General features: G+C 38.3%; 1 protein-coding gene across 6 annotated transcripts in view; it reads right to left on the reverse strand.

The window, feature by feature from the left end:
* Dis3l2 (DIS3 like 3'-5' exoribonuclease 2) overlaps positions 1-21,162 on the reverse strand; it is a 343,677-nt gene that overhangs the window by 207,736 nt on the left and 114,779 nt on the right. For all 6 annotated transcript variants that reach the window (XM_076866045.2, XM_076866042.2, XM_076866043.2 and 3 more), the window contains one exon: positions 19,044-19,278. In XM_076866045.2, the coding sequence (XP_076722160.2) occupies positions 19,044-19,278 (235 nt within the window). The remainder of the gene's footprint in view (positions 1-19,043; positions 19,279-21,162) is intronic.

Here is a 21,162-nt window from a genome sequence, read left to right on the forward strand (position 1 = left end):
AGGAAGGGATGGGATCCAGAATCCAAGGGAAAGGATTAACCTCAGGCAGAGAGGACATGACAACTTCACTGTATCAAAACACATGGAGGAGGGCATGAGATTACAAAAGGCCTGGCAGAGCTGTTTTCCACACTTCAGAGGAGGCTCAAGTGAGAATGTTATCCCAAAACAGCATCCCTGAACATACTAGGCATGGTGCTCTATGCTTTCAATCAAATAAGTAGTAACTCATCATTGAGCCCCTATCACACATCTGGCACCTTGTTGGGTAATTTGCACATGTTACCAGATTTAATATTCTCCACAGACCAATGAGGCAAGCATAGATTAATGTGCCAATTTTAGAGCCAAGAGATTTGAGGCTCACAAATATCAAATAGCATGCTTATCCATGGATATCAGCCAGGTAGTAGCAGAGACAGGATTCAAACCCAAGTCTCATGAACACTAACACCTTATCCCTTCCCCATGCTGCTACACTAGCTCCAGGATCTCAACAGCATTGACAGAAGTGAGAGTGGAAAGGAAAACATGATACGTGAGAGAGATGCCCAGGTAATAGATAATGGGAGTCAGTCAACTTTACTTGGGACATATTTTGAGTTTGGGGAGACAATGGGTCATAAGCATGCCCACTTCCTCTGCCCAAGCTGGAGATATGGTCCTACATATTGGGGTAGAAGTTGGGAATATCAATTAGATGACATTATCAGAGAGTTTACACTGTGGAAAAGACTGGGGAAAGAATGCTTGAATACATTAAGAGCAATATGATAAATAAATGAATGAAAAGGGAGCTGATATCCAAGCAGCAAAAAGGGAACAAAAGCCTTTCAGAGCCCATTTTCCCATATCATTTCAGTTTGCAAACTGGTGAGAGATTAAGAAAGGAGGTGTTCATTCTGGCAGAATGTCACCACTCCTCCTTGGGCCAACCACACAGGAGCCTTCAGGCTCCTGAGCTGAAGCTGAGCCCTCGTTAGCTTGGCTTTTGGCCCCCAACCCAAGGCCTTCACAGGGTCATCTTCTAAGATGGGCTTTGCACTGATTCCCATCCTCAGATGTTAACAGCATTCACTTCAACACCCTCCTGCTTCTCTCTGCTCCATATCTTTCTCTTGCCCAGGAGAAATGACTTAAATTTCTCTCTAATAAAACTTTAATTGGCTTTTAGCCTCATGGCTCCCCAAAGACCCAAAATGCGAGCCCATCCACTGATGTGCTTCCATCTAAGCTGGCTTTACCTCCCTCATTCTGCATCTTTCCCAACAGAGGAATGATTCTTCCAACTTTCAGTTGACTTCCATCTGAGGTTTTCTTAAAGGAACCAAACTTCACATCCAACTGTGATGTGACCATTTCAATCCCAGAGACATGGTGTCAACTGAAACCAGACTGGTGTTTCTTTACCTGCCTTCTAAAGACAAGCTAATACATTAGATCTGAAAACAAGTGAAAAAGGTGATAAGCTATCTTAGAGGGCTACATAGAAAATGGCCTCTAAACATGGAGAGTTTGACTAGATGAGTTATATCATGTTCTGAATCTGCCACATACATTAAGTACTTATCAAATCTCGTTATGCTCCAGGTCTCTTAAAGCACATTCAATATTTGCCCCATTAAACATCTCCAACAGGGATAATTAGATCCAGCCCACTGCATGGGTGAAAAGGAAAAAAATTTAAGTGGTGCTTCCCCAAAGGCCAGCCCTCTTTCTCAATTCATTTGCTGTGATCTAGAAATAGCAGAATCACAGAGTCATCACTGCAAGGAAAGGAAGACAGATAATTTAATGACGACTGAATTAATATTTACAGACGGCATCATTTCTAAGATCCATAAAGTCACTAGGAAAATGAACAATGCATCGCTCAAAAACAGCTAATGTTTGAAGCTGATGTTGTTTCTATCTTGATAGAAAATTGTTTCTCCTTAATAAGGTAACAAACTGTAGCTCTGAATGCAAATCAGGCTAATGTGGATGCCTCTAATCAAGTTATATAGATGTGGATGAGTCATATTGGTTTTGCTGCCAACTTGGCAAATTTGAAGGCTTTACAATGACTGCTGTGGAGAAAGAGGACTCAGGCATGACACAGGAGAGTACCTGGTCAATCCTTCTTTGGTTTCAAAGAAGAGAAGGAAGGAGACTCTTCTGCAGAACCATTGCAAACACAAGACTCTGTTCTGGGTCTGAACTAGAGATAAGCAAAAAAAAAGTTACATGAGGACATCTTTTCAAATCCAACCATAAATATACCAGTCATACAATGTAATCTGGAAAAAAAAAAGTAGTTATAAAGAAGTCACAAAAGGGAATGGTCATACATTTTCTGGGAAGAAATAAGTAGAGGCTTACTCTAAAATGGTCCCCAATGTGCAGTGGCATATTACCTGTAATCCCAGTGGCTTAGAAGGCTGAGGTGGGAGGATTCCAAGTATAAAGCCAGCCTCAGCAACTTAGTGAGACCTGTCTCAAAAATAAAAAACAAAAAAGGGCTGGGGATGTAGCTCAGGGGTAAAGTGTTTCTGGGTTCGATTCCCAGTATATCCCCCCTCAAAAAAAACCCAAAAAGGTCCCTAGTAAGACCCACCCTTCATGTCCTTATAGAATCCCTGCCCATTGAGCACATGCAGGACCATGACTTGCTTCTAACCAACAGAATACAGCACAGATGATGGTGTGTTACTTCCACGACTGGGTTACACAGGATTCTAACTTCCACTTTGACAACTGAGTCTCTCTCTTGCAGGATCTGATGAAGCATCAGCTGCAGGAAGGCCTATGTAGAGAACAGCTAAAGGCAGCATCCACTCAAAGATGAGCAAGAAGCCAAGTTCTAGTCCAACAGCCTACAATGACCTGACTCTGGTCACTAACTACCAAAGCTTAGTAGCAGATCTTTCCCCAGTCGTGCCTTCAGATGACCAATGCTCTGACTGCAGCACTGTGAGGAACACTGAAGGACTTCTGCAGGAGGACAATGTGATACTCATTACTTCCAGAGACAATAGGCTTCAAGCAGAGGGCCTGGATGAGCCACATCCCAATTCCTGCCTCACAGAAACGGTGAGAAAATAAATGTGCTGTTTTAAGCCACCAAGTCTGTGGCAATTTGTTACACGGTGATAGAAAAGTAATATTTTTCTAAAATGAAAGTTGGCACTGGAAGAATGGGAGGCATTTTCCCAGGAGGAGCGGGGAACTGGGTGGCATTTATGGCAGAAGAGAGGAAGCTCAGACACAGAAAGGGTAGAAGAAGTGAGTGTTTAGGGATACTTAAGTCCAGTTTGCATTCCTGAGATTTTAGTGGCAGGTTCAAGAGCAAGAGGCTCTGGTGAACAAGGGCAGTCAGAGAGCTGTTAAAGCTCATCACTACCACCAGGGGATCTGAGGACCTCTGCAAGAGGACAATGTGAAAATCACCGCTTCCAGAGACAACAGGCTTCAAAAAATAGTCTGGAAAATGCCCACAGTGGAATGCTAGACCTTATTTTTTTTAATAAACAATACATTTATTTCTCATGGTTCTGGAGGCTGAGAAGGCCAAGATCAATGTGTAGGCAGATTTGGTGTCTGGTAAGGACTCCTTCCTGGTTCACAGATGGCCATCTCTCACTGGGTTCTCACGTGATGGAAGGAGTGAGGGAGTCACAGGTGTCTCTTTTATGAGGTCAGTAGCCCCATTCATAGGGACCCCACTTCTTAATACCATCATATTGTGTAGGCCTTATTCTTTTTTAATAAACTTTCCCTTCCATTACCTAATTTGATTTATGCAAGAACCTGTGAAGTAGTTGAGGCGAGTATTTATTACAAAGGTTTTTTTATGAATAAAGAAAATGAAGGCAAGGATGACTGGCAAAAGTGCCTGTTCAGTACTTTTTTTTTTTTTTTTCTACTAAGAGATTTGACACATTTTATTAGAACCCTCATCCCTGGTAGAGAAGTGAACAGGGCTAGTCAGACAGGTTTGGATTCTGGTCCCGCTGCACCAGGGTGGGCACAACAAGCATTCGTACCTGGAACAGAAGATACAATGTGGCCTGAGTGAACTGCAGAGACAGAGCCAGAGGAGCGTTGAGATAGGTGGGCAGCAGTGAGCATCAGAGTCAAGCTATCAAGTTCACTTTCAACTACTGTTTGTGGCTCCAGCAAAGGAATCAAAGCTAAGGGGCACTAAAAACTGAGGAACAAAGAGGAGAGACCTCACTGTGGAGACAAGCTTTCATTCAGGGGACTAGAGAAAGGGTGTGCAGGGTAGAAATCAGATTCCACTTAAAGGGACAGGGTAACACACTTACTTTTTAATGTTTTGAAGGCTACTGTTTTGTTTAATTAGCATTACTGAAAACCATGGACAGTTTTCTATTGTAAAATGTTAAATAAGATCTGTCCTTAATGATAGTCCTTTTGTATCCAGAGTGGGGCAGGTAGCAGTTTCCTCCAAAAAAGAGCCACATGGCCCAGTTTTTATGCAATAGGTTGAGCTAGAATCCTCAACAGCTTTTTGAAAATCTCTGCAGATTACGACCATCATTACTCCAAGTCTATCAATCAAGGAATGATTTCCCTTGGCATGTTGCTGCATGACTTGAAAAGCCTCACCAATAGTTCTCAGAGGAGGATGGGAATTACACAGAGCAATCCAAAGAGGAATGAGTGCCAACAAGATGAATCTGCAGGCACATGTAATTCTGTAAAGTGGCACAAAAGGGTCCCTAACAAAGGGAAAAATACACAAAACTTTAAGGTCAAATGCCAAATTGCAAAAAAGGCTTTATTACTAATTGAATAAACCTGGATCATGCCAACCAGAAGGAGAAAAAAGGAAGTATTGACTACAGGGCCTTCCCTTCCTGGAGTCTGAAGGCCTGAATCTAACTTTACAACCAGCCAGCCTCTGAACTGCAGGAAGAATTAAGTGGGGATGCCCTTGCAGAGCGTTCAGTAAATATCAAATCAAACTTTTCCAGGCAACTGTTACAAAGTAATAATGAAAACAAAGGAGAGAGGAGTGTTCCCTAAATAAAGGCTGAAATTCAATTCATATGAGAATTAGTCTTTTTAATGAAAATAATCTTCAATCACCTGACACCCACTAAAGAAGAGAACTTGTTCCTTTAATACACCCAACACAGCCGGGTGCAGTGGCACACTCCTTTCATCTCTCTTCTTGGTGTTGTACAAGGCTCTTAAAATCTCCACCACAATTAGCTTCCAAATGTCCACCTCTGCCCCTGAGCTTTCAAATTTCCAAGTAAGATCTCATTTTACAGGATGATAATCACTTCAGGCAGTTCTGATCATAGTCCATCTACCTGACAATCTCGCTGATGTCCCACAGCTTTAATCAATAATATTCTGAGAGGTACTCTCACCATCCCTTCTATGGGTCTATAATTCTATAAACCAATCACCTACTAATTGTCACACCCAGATTGTCCCTACTAAACTCAAGCTCAACATGCAATCAGAACCTGAATTCATAGCCTTCTTCATCCTAAGTCTTTGTTTTTTCACTTAAGAATGTCAGCACCCAAGCAGTTCCTAACTAGAAATCATGTCCAACTCATTCTTGAATTCTTCTCTTAAGTATTTTATCTGATTTTCCATTGAACTTGGTCAATCCTGACCTGTGTATAATCCTGCCTGGGCTTCTATTCTCAGAGACATAAAGTAGTGCAATGTCCACTTGCAAATGAAAACCTTGAAGTAAAGAAGAAAAGTGATGTGTTCAAGTTCATATAGAAAGCAAATAGCAGAGTAGAACCAGAGCTCATTCACATCACCTTTCACCACACAGATCTCCCCATCAGCTATGAGATTTGCCCCAATTTGCAAAATGGCTTACTTAGGAAAGTGACTTACTGGCTCATATAACTGGAAGTCCAAGACTAGGAAGGCTTCAGGGTCAGTTGATCCAGGGCTCTCATAGCTGTAGGGGCCCAGAATTTCCTTAGTCCTCACTCTTCTGCTCATATTACTAAACAAGTCATATGGTAGCTGTCAACAGTAATTAGGGATAAATGCTTCCTTACTTGTATCCATTAGGAAACTAAGTCCAGAATTCAAGTAGGATTCACCCTGATTGGATTGCTTTCGAACAGAGTCTCTGGAAAGAGGCAATGATATAAAGCTCCAATGTTTAAAAAAAAGTGGCTAACTACATGTAGTTAAATAAAATAAAATACAATTTTAAGGGCTTGACAATCACAAGTGGCTAGTGGTTACAGTACTGGACAGTATAGATTAGAACACTCTCATTGATGCATAAAGTGCTATTGGCATAAGGCAACCTAAGTTTGCTAAGAAATTTATATATGACAATGAGAAGACCTAGCTCTGCTGCTAGAGTCACCTTCACCCAAAGTTCAAGGAATCTGAGGAAGCAGCAGATATCCAATGAAAATCTGGGTAAATACAGGAAAGTGAAAAGAGGAAACAAACTCTAGACAGACGTGAACAATGCCCCCAAAAAAATTAAATTGAAAAGGCATGAGTTACCCTTTTAAAAATATAACCTATTGTTATGGATACAGTTATTTTTCTTTTATGAACTCTCTACATTCCTGTGGAACACTGGACAAGCAAAGTACTTCCTCTGAGCTCAGTTGCCTTGTTGGTAAGACAAAAAAGGATGAACTAGATCAGTTGCTTTTAACCTTAAGCACAGTGGCATTGTTTGTTTGTTTGTTTGGGGTGGGGGGGTATCAGGGATTAAACTCAGGGACACTTGACCAATAAGCCACATCCTCAGCCCTATTTTGTATTTTATTTAGAGATAGGGTCTCACTGAGTTGCTTAGCACCTCGCTTTTACTGAGGCTGGCTTTGAACTTGTGATCCTCCTGCCTTAGCCTCCTGAGCCACTGGGATTACAGGAGTGCACAACTGCGCCTGGCCACAGCAGCATTTATTTTACAGATTTTTTTTAATTATTCATTTTTTGCCTAGGATCTCTCTCTCTCTCTCTCTCTTTTTTTTTTTTTTTTTGGTGTGTGTGTGTGTGTGTGTGTGTGTGTGTGTGTGTGTGATGCTGGGGATTGAACCCAGGGCCTTGTGCATGCGAGGTAAGGACTCTACCAACTGAGTTATATCCCCAGCCCTCGAAGTATTTTTAGGAACAACTACATTTATAATAAATTTTCTATCACTTTTTAAAATCAAAACAACATAACTGTTCTTTAGAGCTTCTGATCAGCAAGAAAAGCCAATGTTATCACAGTTGAATGATATCATTTGCAACAAAATGAATTCACCATGCAATCTAACTAAAAGCAAATTTACCATTTTCATCAAGTGTTATGATACAGCTGCAAAAAAAATACAGTGCCCTACAAGGAGCCACTAGGGATCAAACATTGCATGTCAATAAGAACAAATGATCTTTCAGGGACTGTCCAGTGGGCAATGATTTCTATAGCAATGAAACATAATGTATAACAGATATGACACTGAGTTCATTCATACTTGTTGTTAGCATGGACTGGCTTGACCTGGAATGTACCAGAGAGGAAGATTTGTGGGTGGACTGGGAAAAAAGTCCAAGGGTAACTGAAGTCTAGTGATTACAGGAAGGGAAATAAGGAGAAAATTATGCTATTACTCAGAAGTTACTTACAATAAGTAAAAATAGCCAAATAAATTTATATTAAAAATTGGACAAGTCGTGAGCTAGTGTAAAACAAATGAAAGACAAAATGAAAAGGGTATGATCACAGATGCAGAGGAAATTAAATAACTGAAGATACTCTATAAAAGTCACTTCTAATACATTACAATATGTAGTTACAGTGCACGATTCTTCCTGGAAAGCATAAATCATCAAAATTAATCAAGAAGAGAAAGAAAATAGAAATCAATAGTCATTAGAAATTGAGAAAGTTGCCAACAACAACAACAAAAAAAAAAAAACCCTAGCCCATGCTTCAAAAATGAGTTCTTTAAATGATTCACTCACAGAATACTCAATCCTCAATGCTATTTTAACTATTTCAAAGTAATGAGTAAAAAGGTTCCCTACTTATTCTTATAAAGTTAATACAGCCTAATAGCAAAACAAAGATAGCACACAACAAAAAACTACAGTCCAATCACATTTTTATTATAAATCCAAAAATCATAAACAAATTAGTAGCAAACCTAACTGAGGTACACATTGAAACATGTTACATACCCTGGCCAAATGAGGGTCATGGCCATATGAGGGATATAAACATTATTCAACGGTAGATGCCATCATATTATTAAGTCAAAGAGGAGAAACAACATATTGGAACACGTTCAAAGGGCACTTGAAAAAAGTTCAGTATCCATTCCCAACAGAAACTTTTAGTAAAAAAGAGGACACTGGGTTAACTGGGTCTCAAACCCTCAGCATTGTGCTTGAGGGTTTAATCCTGGAAGCATTCCCATTCACACTGAAAAAGGTGTCACTACTATTATTCAATACAGTTCTTAAAAGTGGTAGCCAATGAAATAAAGTCATAAATAAGAGGTACAAAATTAGAAAGGAAGAGGCAAAATTATTACTTGCAGACAAAATTATTTTACCCCAGGACATCAAAATAACCAAGTGCAAGAGCATAAAAGTGTCTTGAATTCAAAAACATTGAGAATCACTGGTTCAAATTATTTGCTTCCTTACAAGTGACAATGAGAATTTCCTTGAATCTACATTCAAGAATTTTCTTGGATATTTAATTCTCTCAGTGATTAGCACTAAGATCAGAAAAGGGGTTGTTTAAAGTTAAAAAGCATTACACATCATAAGACAGAATCTGAAAAGGATTCTCATTCATAAGTATGTTCAGGCCTACAAGTATGGACCACAGGAAACCTTAAGATAGGCTAAAGTCTTATCTTTCATGCTTCACAGCATTTCTGACTCTCAAATCATCCTTGCCAACAAGGAGAGTCTATGGAGAGGAGGCGATCTGCAGTTCATATGATGTTAAGTACAGGAAGAAAGGATCACAGGGTAGTGATCCAGCCAGAAACCCTGAAGGTGGTGCACTTGATCAGAGATGAGATGGGTATAAGTGACTTAATGAAAATCCACACTAGAAGTTATCCAATACAGAGGACTCCCTGTGGGTTGAGATAAGACAACTTTATTCGTAAGTAACTATAATCATTATTAACCTTCCCATAGCCAAACAAAGCAACTCTGGAGTCAGCTGTAGGAAAAAGAAGGGAAATGGGAGTAGCAGACATCTGCAGAAAGGGACTCTTGAAAAGATCCTTAAGAACTGGGGGTAGAGGGATACACAAGGTGCCTGGCACAGCAAGGAGGAAGTAACAAGGATTAGTTTTGTATGATCCATGCCATAAATGCTGGGTGAATAAACAAACAAATAGTAGAGGTAAGGAGCACTGGCTGTAATGGGTAAGAGACATAGCAGTGCTAATGCAAGAATCCCAAGCCATTCAGGTGCACAACTCATCACAGGCTAACAATTAAATCCTTAATACTATTGAAAATATATTTTACTCACATAATCTTTTAGCTAGAAGCTTTTCACCCAATTTGCCCCAATTTGGGGGAGGGGAGGGGAGGGGAGGGGAGGGAGGAAATAAAGGCATGTGTCCACCTATAATTAAAACGATATTTTTAAAAAAATACAATCTTTTGCCAAAACACTTGAAGGTTTCATTATTTTCCCCCAAGAATTTCACTTTCCCTACTATTATTCAAATAATTTAAAAATCTTTATTCAATATTTCCTTTACTGACACTATATATAAAACATTGAGGGTTTTTTGTTTGGTTGGTTCTGGGGACTGAGCTAAGTTTGTTTTGGTTATAAGATACCTTACCCCTGAGCTATCCCCAGCCCTTTTTAATGATTGATTGAGACAGGGTCTTGTTAGGTTGCTGCTGGCCTCACTAAGTTGCTCAGGCTGGCCTCAAACTTTGTGATCCTTTTGTCTCAGGTGATCCTCCTGAGTGAATGTGCACCACCACACCTGGCCACACATTGCATTTTTAATGGAAAATAAAATTGAATGAAATTAATTACTAGGAAAAATACTCTACCAAAAATAGTAGTCCTATTCATGCTAGTTTTGAACAATAATCAGGAATGCTTTTTAGAATGCTTTGAAGTCAAAGACCAGGGATGCACAATGCCAGTTCTTTAAATCTACACCCAAACTGAAGAACTTGGCAGTATTTCTCTTTCAGTAATGCAATGATATTTTCTCACCTAGTTTTTTTTAATTTTGAAATTTTTTAAATACACTGAAAAATTGAGAGTGACATAACCAACACCCATTGATTCACCAAGTATTAGCATTTTGCTACATTTGCCAGCATTTTCTCTCAATTCATATAAGCACATGAGCATGCATATGGGCACACAGTTTTGTTTCTCCTTCTTTCTGAAATAAAAAATTTCAAAACAAGTTCAAGACAGCATACTTCACCCCAAACACTTTAACTAGAATCTCCAAAGAATAAGGACATTCTACCATATATCTGTAATTTATTCTTGCACTTAAGAAAAATAACAGTAATTGCAAAATATCATTTAATATTCAATTTAAAATTACATTTCCTTAGTAGAAGTTATCATATATTTTCCTCAAACCAGGATTTTATCAAGGTTTATACATTATTTTTGGTTATATCCCTTTTGGGCTTTCTTCCCCTAGAAAAAGCTTCCCTTGTTTTTTGTTTTTCATGACATTGGATTTATCTTATTATTCTTCCCCTGGTGTCATTAAACTTGTTCTAGTTTCCCTATATTTCTGGTATACTGGACATAGGGGGTTCGAGACTTGATAGAGGTAGAACATTTTGGTATAAATGTTTCACATGTGATGGCTGGGGTTGTAACTAGCATGTGTGAGGCACTGGGTTCGATCCTCAGATTTAAAAAAAAATACACACACACACACACACACATACATACACAAAGGTATTGTGTCCATCTACAACCAAAAATAGTAATTTCAAAAAAAAAAAAAGAACGTACAAAATGTCAGGCTGTTCTACTACTAAGCTTGTCTACCTGGTTAAAGAGGTGACCACCAAATCTGCCTACTAAAAAAGCTCATTTTGCTCAGTATAATTAATTAGTAAGTCAACTATGGCACAATACTTTGAATCCATTAACTATCTTACTCCTGATGAGCCTTCCTGGTTTTTAGTGTCCACTGATGATCTTGGGTTGATTCAATAGTTACACTGTGGACTGGACACTATGAAATGTTTGACCTGTGCTGTGTGTACTGCTTACCAGGAGAGAGAGCATAGTGACTAAGAGGACAAGTCTGAGACTAGTCCTAAGGCAGCTCAATCTGGCTACATAAGAGAATTCTTGGAACTCTGGAGGGCTTTTTTCCAAAATACCAATGCTAATCCCTATCACAGATCAACTAGAATTAGAATTTCTGGGGTGGTATCCAGGCATTGATAGTTTTAAGCTACTAGGTGATTCTAAAGTGCACCTGCCAACTATGAAACTTTTCTTTTTCTTGGGAAGAAAAACTATTAATTTGTATCTAAGTAGATACTATCAATATTCCTAAAATGGAGAGTAGGTATAAGAATTAACTAATTAAATTTAATGAAAAGTCCTCAGGGCCTAGCACACAGCAAATGCTCAATATCAGTGATCAACATGTATATAAATATTTACCAAAATATATCAATGTGAGTATGCATGCATATATGTACCTGACAAAACAACTTCAAAAAGATATCAAACTACAGTTGATATAACTGCATGAAATAAAAATAAGCAAAAACTTCTGACACAGATTTTTAAACATCCCTCTCAGAGATTAAGTACGAAAATAATAAGTAGTACTTAGGAGGCAAGGCAGGAAGATCACAAGTGCAAAGGCAACCTGCACAACATAGCAAGACCCTACAAACAAACAAACAAAAGCTTATGAAAGAAAGAACAATAAGTAAGTTTTTATATACACAGACTTTGTATACACATCTTTCTTTCAAAACACACAGAAAATATTTACAAATATTGGCCATGTAATATATAAAGGGTCAATAAATTATCAAGAATTAAGCATACAGACCATTTTTAACCAAAACACGATAAAACTAAACATTAACAAAAAAAATTAGCAAAAAAGTTAGAAAATAGCCTTGGGCTAGAGATGTGGCTCAGCAGTAAAGCGCTCGCCTACCATGTGTGAGGAGCTCGGTTTCATCCTCCGCACCATATAAAAATAAATAAATAAAATAAAGGATGGGGGCTGGGGTTGTGGCTCAGTGGTAGAGCACTTGCCTAGCATGTGTGAGGCACTGAGTTCGATTTTCAGCACCACACATAAATAATTAAAGATCCAATGACAACTAAAGAATATTTAATAAAAAATAAAGGTATTGTGTCCAACTACAATGGAAGAAAGAAAGGAAGGAAGGAAGGAAGAAGGGAGGGAGGGAGGAAGGAAGGAAGAAAATAGCCTTAATAAACTACTAGCCTAGTTTGTTATAAAGGACATAAAAGATTTAAATATTTTATACATCAAATATTTAAGAGTAACATTTAAGTTACTTATAGGTTAACATTTATTAATAAGTATTGTTATTTTATTAAATTAACTTGATACTAATATAATAATAAATACTTTAATATGACCTATGCTGTATTTACTGCTTACCAGGAGAGAGAGCATAATGACTATTTAGACATCTATTTATATAAGTTACTGAATAACAAAAATGCTGCATATCACAATCTATGAAATATAACTAAAGAAATATTTAGAAGGATATTTATAGCTTTAAAAATGTAAATAAGGAATAAGAAAAGTTAAATACAATAGGCTAGGGGCTGGGATTGTGGCTCAGCAGTAGAGCACTCGCCTCGCACGTGCGGGACCCTGGTTCGATCCCCAGTACCACATAAAAATAAATAAGTGAAGTAAAGGTATTATGTCCAACAATAGCTAAAAAAATAAATATTAAAAAAATACAATAGGCTAAGTATTAAACTCAAAACACTGGAAAAAAGGGGGGAAAAAAGCAAAGCTCCCCCAAATTAGGAATTAAATAATAAAGAGCAAATACTGATGATATAGAGAACACCATCATCAACAATAAATAAATAAAAATAACAGCCAAAAAACTTATTCTTTGTAAAGATTAATAAGATAAAACTTTGGCAAGCAAGAGTTAGCAAAAATTTAAAAAGAAAGGAGAAAAAAGATTAATAAAGAATGAAAAAGGATGCAAAAGTACCAACACAGAGATATTTTTTAATAATAAAAGAATATTAAAGAGTATTAGGACTACCTATATGCTAATAAATTTGAATGCCAAAATTGGCACAAGAAAAAAATATAAAACTTGAACAGACCAATTAGTGTGAGAGAGATTAAAACAGCAAAGATCTTGCCTCCTGAAAAACAGCAGGTGCAAGCTGTTTTACAATGTGTTTTACCAAATTTTAAGGAACAGTTAATTCCTGTTTTATACAAACTGTTCTAGAAAAATACAGATGTCAAAAACCAATGTTATGGTTTAGATGTGGGGTTTCCCTCAAGAGCTCATATGTGAAATAATGTAAGAATATTTAGAGTTGAAATGATTAGGTTATTCTCATAATTGCTCAATATAATTAGTAAGTCAACTATGGCACAATACTTTGAATCCATTAAATATCTTACTCCTGATGAGCCTTCCTGGTTTTTAGTGTCCACTGATGATCTTGGGTTGATTCAATAGTTACACTGTGGACTGGACACTACGAAATGTTTGACCTGTGCTGTGTGTACTGCTTACCAGGAGAGAGAGCATAGCATAAACTTAAATTGGCGGACTGATCCACTGATATGGATTAACTGGGTAACTGGAGGCAGGTAGGATGTGGCTGGAGGAAGTAGGAGGTAGAGTGACTTCGGGGTTTATATTTTGTCCCTGGTAAGAGGAGCTCTCTGCTTCCTGTCACCACATCCTTAGCTGTTTTCCTCTGCTCTGCCTTTCTACCACATTCTGCCTCACCTTGGTCCCACAGCAATGGAGCAGGCCATCTATGGACTGAGATCTCTGAAACCATGAGTGCCAAATAAGCTTTTCCTCCTTTACATTGTTCTTGTCAGGTCTTTTTGGTCACAACGACAAAAAAATGACTAAAACAACAGATGAGGGTATTTCATGAAGCTATTATAATTTTGATTCTAAATATTGGATAACAAGAAAATCTGAGATCCATTGTAATGTGACACAAAAATTCTACACTCCAAAGCACATAAATGAATCAAATAGTATATTTAAAAAATAATAACACATCAGGATTCAGTAGGATTTCTTCTAGGAATTCAAGGATGGTTCAGCATCAGAGAGAGAGGAAAGGAGACCAGATGAGAATCTCAATCAATGAAGAATAAGCATCATGAAGTTCATCAAAAAAGCACACTGTAGACTTAATGAAAGACGACATGAGGAGATGTAAAAACGGAAACACACATAAGTATATGGTTAATGTTGTCACTTCAAAAATAAAAATTTTTGTTCTGTGACAGACACTGCAGACAAAGTTAATAGAAAAATGATTGACAGAATAGGAGAAAATAATCTGTTATATCTAAATCGAAACAGGATTTATTACAAAAAAAATAATAAATTCCTGCAAATCAACAAAAATCTAACCCTGACAAAACACTGAGAAAATGATATGACTAGGCAATTTATTTTCAATCACAGAAATTTGAAAACTGGATAGTCTTACTTTTCAGTAGGGGTATGATGATGTAAGCAGCCTCATTCATTGCTAGATGATGTAAGCAGCCTCATTCATTCATTCTGGAGTGAATAAAAGCCTCAGTTAATAAATAACACCTCTGTTTGCTTTGTCTTCTGTGCATATATTTCCTTGGAGACTTCATGGGCTAGTCTGGCATAAGACTAGGGTCTTAGGATATCACAGGTTCTGACCAGCTATCTCTATCTAATATGACTACAATATCTACCCTAGTTTAAAAGACAAAGAAGCAAAAATCCCCACTACAGTCTTTTCTAAAAGGAATCTGAACAAGACTTTGCTTATTTTTTTTTAAGTCAGATTTTTAAAGACTGGCACAAAACAATAGTCAAAAATTGTGGCTGATATAAACTGCTACACACTTAATTTTTAATATAATTACTGAAACAAACTGTCTTCTAGTTGTATTAATCATCATTATACAGAGTAGGAGCTAGCAAAAGAAGAAACTAAGCTCTGAGAAAGAAAGAAAAATTCAGCTCTGAGGTTCAAAACACAATCTGGATAAGGGGTTCTTAGGGTTTCAATAACCCCTAACTATCACACTACAATAATCACCTGAGTCTGCTTTTTCTCAGCCAAAGGGGAATAAGGAAAGAGAACTTAAGGAAACCTAGGTACTAAAACAGACTGTCTTGGAGGATAACCTTAAGGGAGGAAAAAAAGGAGGGTTTTCCTGATTCCTAGTTATGACTTGGGAAGGCCCTGACAGAAGTAGTAAGAGCTGGATTCAAATCTCAGGAGGGACTAAAAATTCCACATGGAGCTGGGCACAGTGGCTCACATCTATAATCCCAGCAGCTCAGGAGGCTGAGGCAGGAGGATCGTGAATTCAAAGTCAGACTCAGCAACTTACCGAGGCCCTAAACAACTCAGTGAGACCCCATCTCTAAATAAAATATTAAAAAGGGGGCTAGGGATGTGTCTCAAAAGTTAAGTACCTCTATGTTCAACTTTCAGTACCAAAAAAAAAAAAAAATCCACATGGAGCCTCCTCTCCAGAAAACAGCAGAAGCTGCCAGATATAAAACTGGAAGAGTCATCAACCTCATACTTCAAACCCATGCTCACTCATCAGGTACTGGCAGAGGCTTGTCTCTAGACCAGAAAATAGAGAAAGATCTCTGGCAAGCCCTATTGGAGTAGGGGCAGAAAACGTACATCATAGCCTGATGATGTCATGCTCACAAGATTCAGAGGCCAAAACCATTCTTATGATTATTGGTGATGAAAGATGCAGAGATTCAGTATTATTTGGCTATGATGATTTTTATCCTTTGGCACTTGCAAACCAGGAAACTCTTACCCAAACAATTTTGAAGCCACTGATACATTTCATACCAGGGGAACCTGACAGCAGTCTTCATACATAGATAACAGATTTCTATGTTACAACAAAGCTGGTGCTTGAAGGCAGCAAAAGCTCAGTCTCAAGACGCTGTGGGCCTGGACTTTCAAGAGGTCCCAGGTCTTCAGTTCGCTTGCCCAGTGGCTCAGGATGATGTGTACTCCTGCTCTCTCCATAAAGAAAACTCCTGTGTGGGTCTGAGAGGGAACTTTCCTTTTAACACAACGATTGATACTTTCTGCAGGCAACTGGGGCTCTGGTGCCCACACCAGAGAAACTGATGCTAATTATAAGATAGAAAAGTTTCCTGGGCAAATAGGAAGAAATCATGCATACACATGCAGTACATACCATTTGCTTTGAGTAAAGAAACATTATATTAAAACTAAAAAAAAAAAAAAAAACCACTTTCGAACACAAGCATGAACTAGGCTTAATAATATATTTGCAAGTACAATACAAAGCAAAGAACCTTTCTAGAAGTCTAAGGAAAAGTTTATGGTATTCTTAAGGTTATGGTTTGTTTCAATAACAAATTTCAAAACCTTAAATGGTGCAAAAAGTACCAATATCTTAACTGTAACCAGATTTTATATTATTCTGAGCAAGAGAAGTTGGTTAAAATACCCTTAAAAACACAGTGATTTTTAAAAGAGCAAATTGCAATTTTCCTAAATATCAAGAGCACAAGAAATGAGAAACAGCCATGTGGTTTCACAAACTCTCTATTTAGAGGCTAGCAGGAAAAAGAAATCTGTACCAGATACTGAGGAAGGATGAAGGCTGTTCCTTCGGTCAGTGCTACTAAGGAAGCAATATAAATAACAGTGGGTAGGAAGAATGGACAAAAAATAAGGGAAAAAAAGCATGCATCCAGTGAACTTGTAAAGCACTCAATGCTTATTTACCTGTCAGAGGGAGGGAGGAGAATTACAACACAAAACACCTCAAAAATGGGTCTGGCATCAGGGTTTCCCAAAGGGCAAAGTGAACTGTTAGCACCCAACCCAGACATCAATCCTGTTCTCACTTACATCCATCAGTATTTTCTCACCCTTGCACTTGTACCAATTGTTAATAAGAAACTAAGGTGAATCTTATTCACTGAACTTGGAGCCCAGGGGAAAAGAGGCTGCTGAGATCTGTCAAGCACAACCTCCAGGGCTAGGCTTCAGCAAAGTAGCTTAAAGCCAAACACTCAATGTATTTTAAAGTATTTCTTTGCCTGGCTCTGTCCTGTCATTCTCTCTCCTTTGTGATCTTCCTGACGAAGAATTTGACTATTTAGGGTCCTGATTACTTCCCTCTCTTCTCATTAAAAAGACAAGAGAACTGACACTGCCATGACAATACACATGCACATTAAGCAGGGTAAGCACAGGACTTGACCATTTTTAAAGAAGAAAGCAGAACACTAGAAGAATGAAACTTCAAGGAATTAAGCACCCAAAAGAAATTAGCTGAATCCTGAACAGCTAATTTCTCTCTCCTTTGTGATCTTCCTGACGAAGAATTTGACTATTTAGGGTCCTGATTACTTCCCTCTCTTCTCATTAAAAAGACAAGAGAACTGACACTGCCATGACAATACACATGCACATTAAGCAGGGTAAGCACAGGACTTGACCATTTTTAAAGAAGAAAGCAGAACACTAGAAGAATGAAACTTCAAGGAATTAAGCACCCAAAAGAAATTAGCTGAATCCTGAACAGTGAAACCACTAGTTATCTAAGCAAAACCGAGAGGAACTACTATAAAACAAGAGGAAAAAGTCAGTGGACCTGGGGTGGCAGGCAGGTGGCAGTGACAATTTTTGAAGTTGGAAAGTCATTTTGAATGAGTAGTACTTGCCACCAAAAAGGACGCATGCTTTCAGAACATGCTCCCTGGCCCAGCTCACTACCCCATGAGCAGTGGAGAAAAACAGGGTCATCCTTTATAGTCAGTTCCTAAAATCACCTCCAGCTTTCTTCAGGATGCAGTGGGCTTGCTCACCAGTTCCTATCACAAGTTGTCTACTGAACATCCTCCTTTAGTAATCTTCTGGCATCGCTTCTAGCCTTTCTTGGGGACTGTGCCAGAGACTTCTGCCTGATAACAAAGCCCATCATCTAGTCAGCCAGGCTTGGTCAGTATTGCTAAATCTTCTCCATTTCAGAGTACACAGAGATATTAATTTGGCTAGAAAATACACTCCCTCTACTTAGAGCCTCTTAGAAACCTATAGTTTGGAATACTCAACTTGTCAATGCACCTTGCTCTTCAGTTCTCTAAAGTAGGCAGGGCCTTTGGGTACAACACTTCATCTGTGTGTTTGCAACTGCTTTTTTCTGCATAGCTTAGATGTTAATCAAAGAAAATAAGAATGGCTTTCTTAAAGGCTTAGAATCAAAATGTTTTCAAAAGATAATCTGCTCATAAAATTTAGGGTGACCTATGCCCACCACAAATGACAAAATAATTTTTAAAGGTAATGAAAAATCCTACTAAAGTCCTTTTTTATAAGAATTTTAAGGCTGGTTTAATTCTGGCTGGGGATGCAGCTTAGTGGCAGAGTGCTTACCTAGCATGTACAAGGCCCTGGGTTCAATAATCCCCCAAAAACGACAAGAAGGGGAAGGAGGAAGTAGGGAGAGGAGGATAAAGGAAGGAAGGAATTGTAACTCTGTTCACAACCACCACAGGGTGGGAGATCTGAAGGTAACTACTGACACAACTCAAAGCCCATTAGGAAAATGGCCACAGCAACCATTGCTCACAGGAACCGCTAGGCAGAACTTCAGTCCCCTTTCTTACCACCAGCAGCTAAAAACTTGTCAGACAGCTAAAAGCTGCCACAGGTCAGTCACTGGGAATATATTAATTGTGCTGTGTGACTTCTTCTGTTGCAGAGAGAGAATTCCAATATTTAATCATTCACAAAACAGAATGTCAGGCAGTAGTCCAGGACTCACCCTTGTCTTGAGAGCGAACTGAGAGTTTCTCAACACCATCAACCAGCACATTTTGTGTGTCTCCATGTCCATCTTCTGAGTCACTGTCACCAAATTGAGCCTCTACAATGACATCAGGACTATCATTAAAGCCTTTCAAGGCCTGCTGAGGGAGGTGGTGTCCACAGAGCTCCTCGGGGAGATCAGACTCGTAGGCAGGTTCTGTTTCTTTGTCATTGCTCTCTGGCTTAATTACCTGAAGAAAGAGAAAAACTCTGTGGAGTAGTTTTTTCTTTTCTAAGGAGAAAAACTATATATTCAGAAGCTGACAGTATTAGACATTTACCACACAGTTTGAAAAAGAGCTCTTATTTCCCAGGTGTACAAACTACCATGTGAGATAATCCCTCCAGCAATGCCAGGTTGATACTCAGCTCTTCAAGATACCCTGAATCAAGACTATATCCACTTCTCATTCTCCTGATCTACACTTTCATCCCTTCTCTCCCAAAGGTCTTGAATGCCAGAAAGTATCATGCTACTTCTTAAGAGTTCATCCTATAGAACGAATCAACATGTTCGAAAATGATAAGAGAATTCAACAAAAAATATGACTGTATTCCCAAGTGAAACCACTAGAATGAAAAATGAAAGGGGAGAGGGGACAAAATTATATGTGAACCACAGTCTACAAAATATTCTCATTAAAATATAAAGTCTTGGGCTGGAGCTGTAGTTCAGTGGCAGAGCATGTGCTAGGCCCTGGGTAGCCAATACTGAGCCAATCTTAAACCTTACATCCCTGGGATAAAACCTACTTGATCATGGTATACATTTTTTAATGTTTTTGTAAGAGATTTGCCAATATTGTAAGAATTTTTGCACCCATATTCATCAAGGATATTGGTGTAAAGTTTTATTTCCTTGATGTTTCTTTGGTTTTGGTATCAAGGTGACACTAGCTTCATAGAATGTGTTTGGAAGAGTTCCCTCCTTTTCTATTTTGTGAAGTAATTTGTGGAGGATTAGTATTAGTTCTTCTTTAAAGGTTGGTAGAACTCTGCTGAGAATCCATCCAGCCCTGGGCTTTTCTTTGTTGGGAGGCTTTTGATGGCTGCTTCACTTTCCTTACTAGAAATTGGTTGGTTTAAATTTTCTATATCCTCTTTGTTTAGAATGAAGATTACTCAAAAAACTAGTAATAGATCCACTGTCAATCAACTGTCCCACTCCTCAGCTTACATCCAAAGGTTTTAAAATCAGCATACTACAGTAATACAGGCACATCAATGTTTATAGCAGCTCCATGCATAACAGCTAAGCTAGGTGCCTTTCAACAGATGAATGAATAAAGAAGTTGTAGCATGTATATACACAATGGAGTACTCCTCAGCCATAAAGAAGAATGACTTTATGACATTTGCAAGTAAATGGATGGACCTGGAGATTATCATGCTAAGTGAAATACGCCAGTCCCAAAAGACAAAAGATTGAATGTTTTTGCTGATTTATGGAAGCTAACTCACAATAAGAGAGTTAGAAGGAGAAGAATAGATATTTAATAGATCAGACAAAGGGGGAAAAAGGGAAGGGAGAGGGTATAAGAAAAGGAAAGATAGTAAGATGAATCCAAAATAATTTCCCTATGTACTTAGATGAATAAACCATGGTGAATCCCACCACCATGTACATCCATAAGAATGTGGTCCTAACTAGGATAAGCTATATTCCATCCTTGTACAATTATACTGAAATGAAACCTACTGTCATGTACAACTAAAAAGAACCAAATAAAAAAATATATAGCATCAAACCACAGGTTCTAGATGTTACCTGCAACACCACAGCATTTTTAGTAATCTTTCTGGTTGAGAAATCTATACAATTCAAGCATACAAATTAAAATTATTGCATGTTTATATATATAAATATAAAAAACAAATTTGATCACCATTTGTAGTACATTCCTTTCATTCTTTGAAACACTTGTTGGAAGGCCCACCTTGTGCACCTCATGAGGCTACATCCTAATGGGATGAACATAGGACTCATTCAACAAATGATTATGCAGTCCCTCTCAAGGTGTGAAGCACTGTTTCAAGTGTCAAGTATGCCTCAGTGAATACAACTGCCTGAGTGA

Source organism: Callospermophilus lateralis, chromosome 9 (assembly GCF_048772815.1).
Source record: "Callospermophilus lateralis isolate mCalLat2 chromosome 9, mCalLat2.hap1, whole genome shotgun sequence".
NCBI lineage: Eukaryota > Metazoa > Chordata > Mammalia > Rodentia > Sciuridae > Callospermophilus > Callospermophilus lateralis.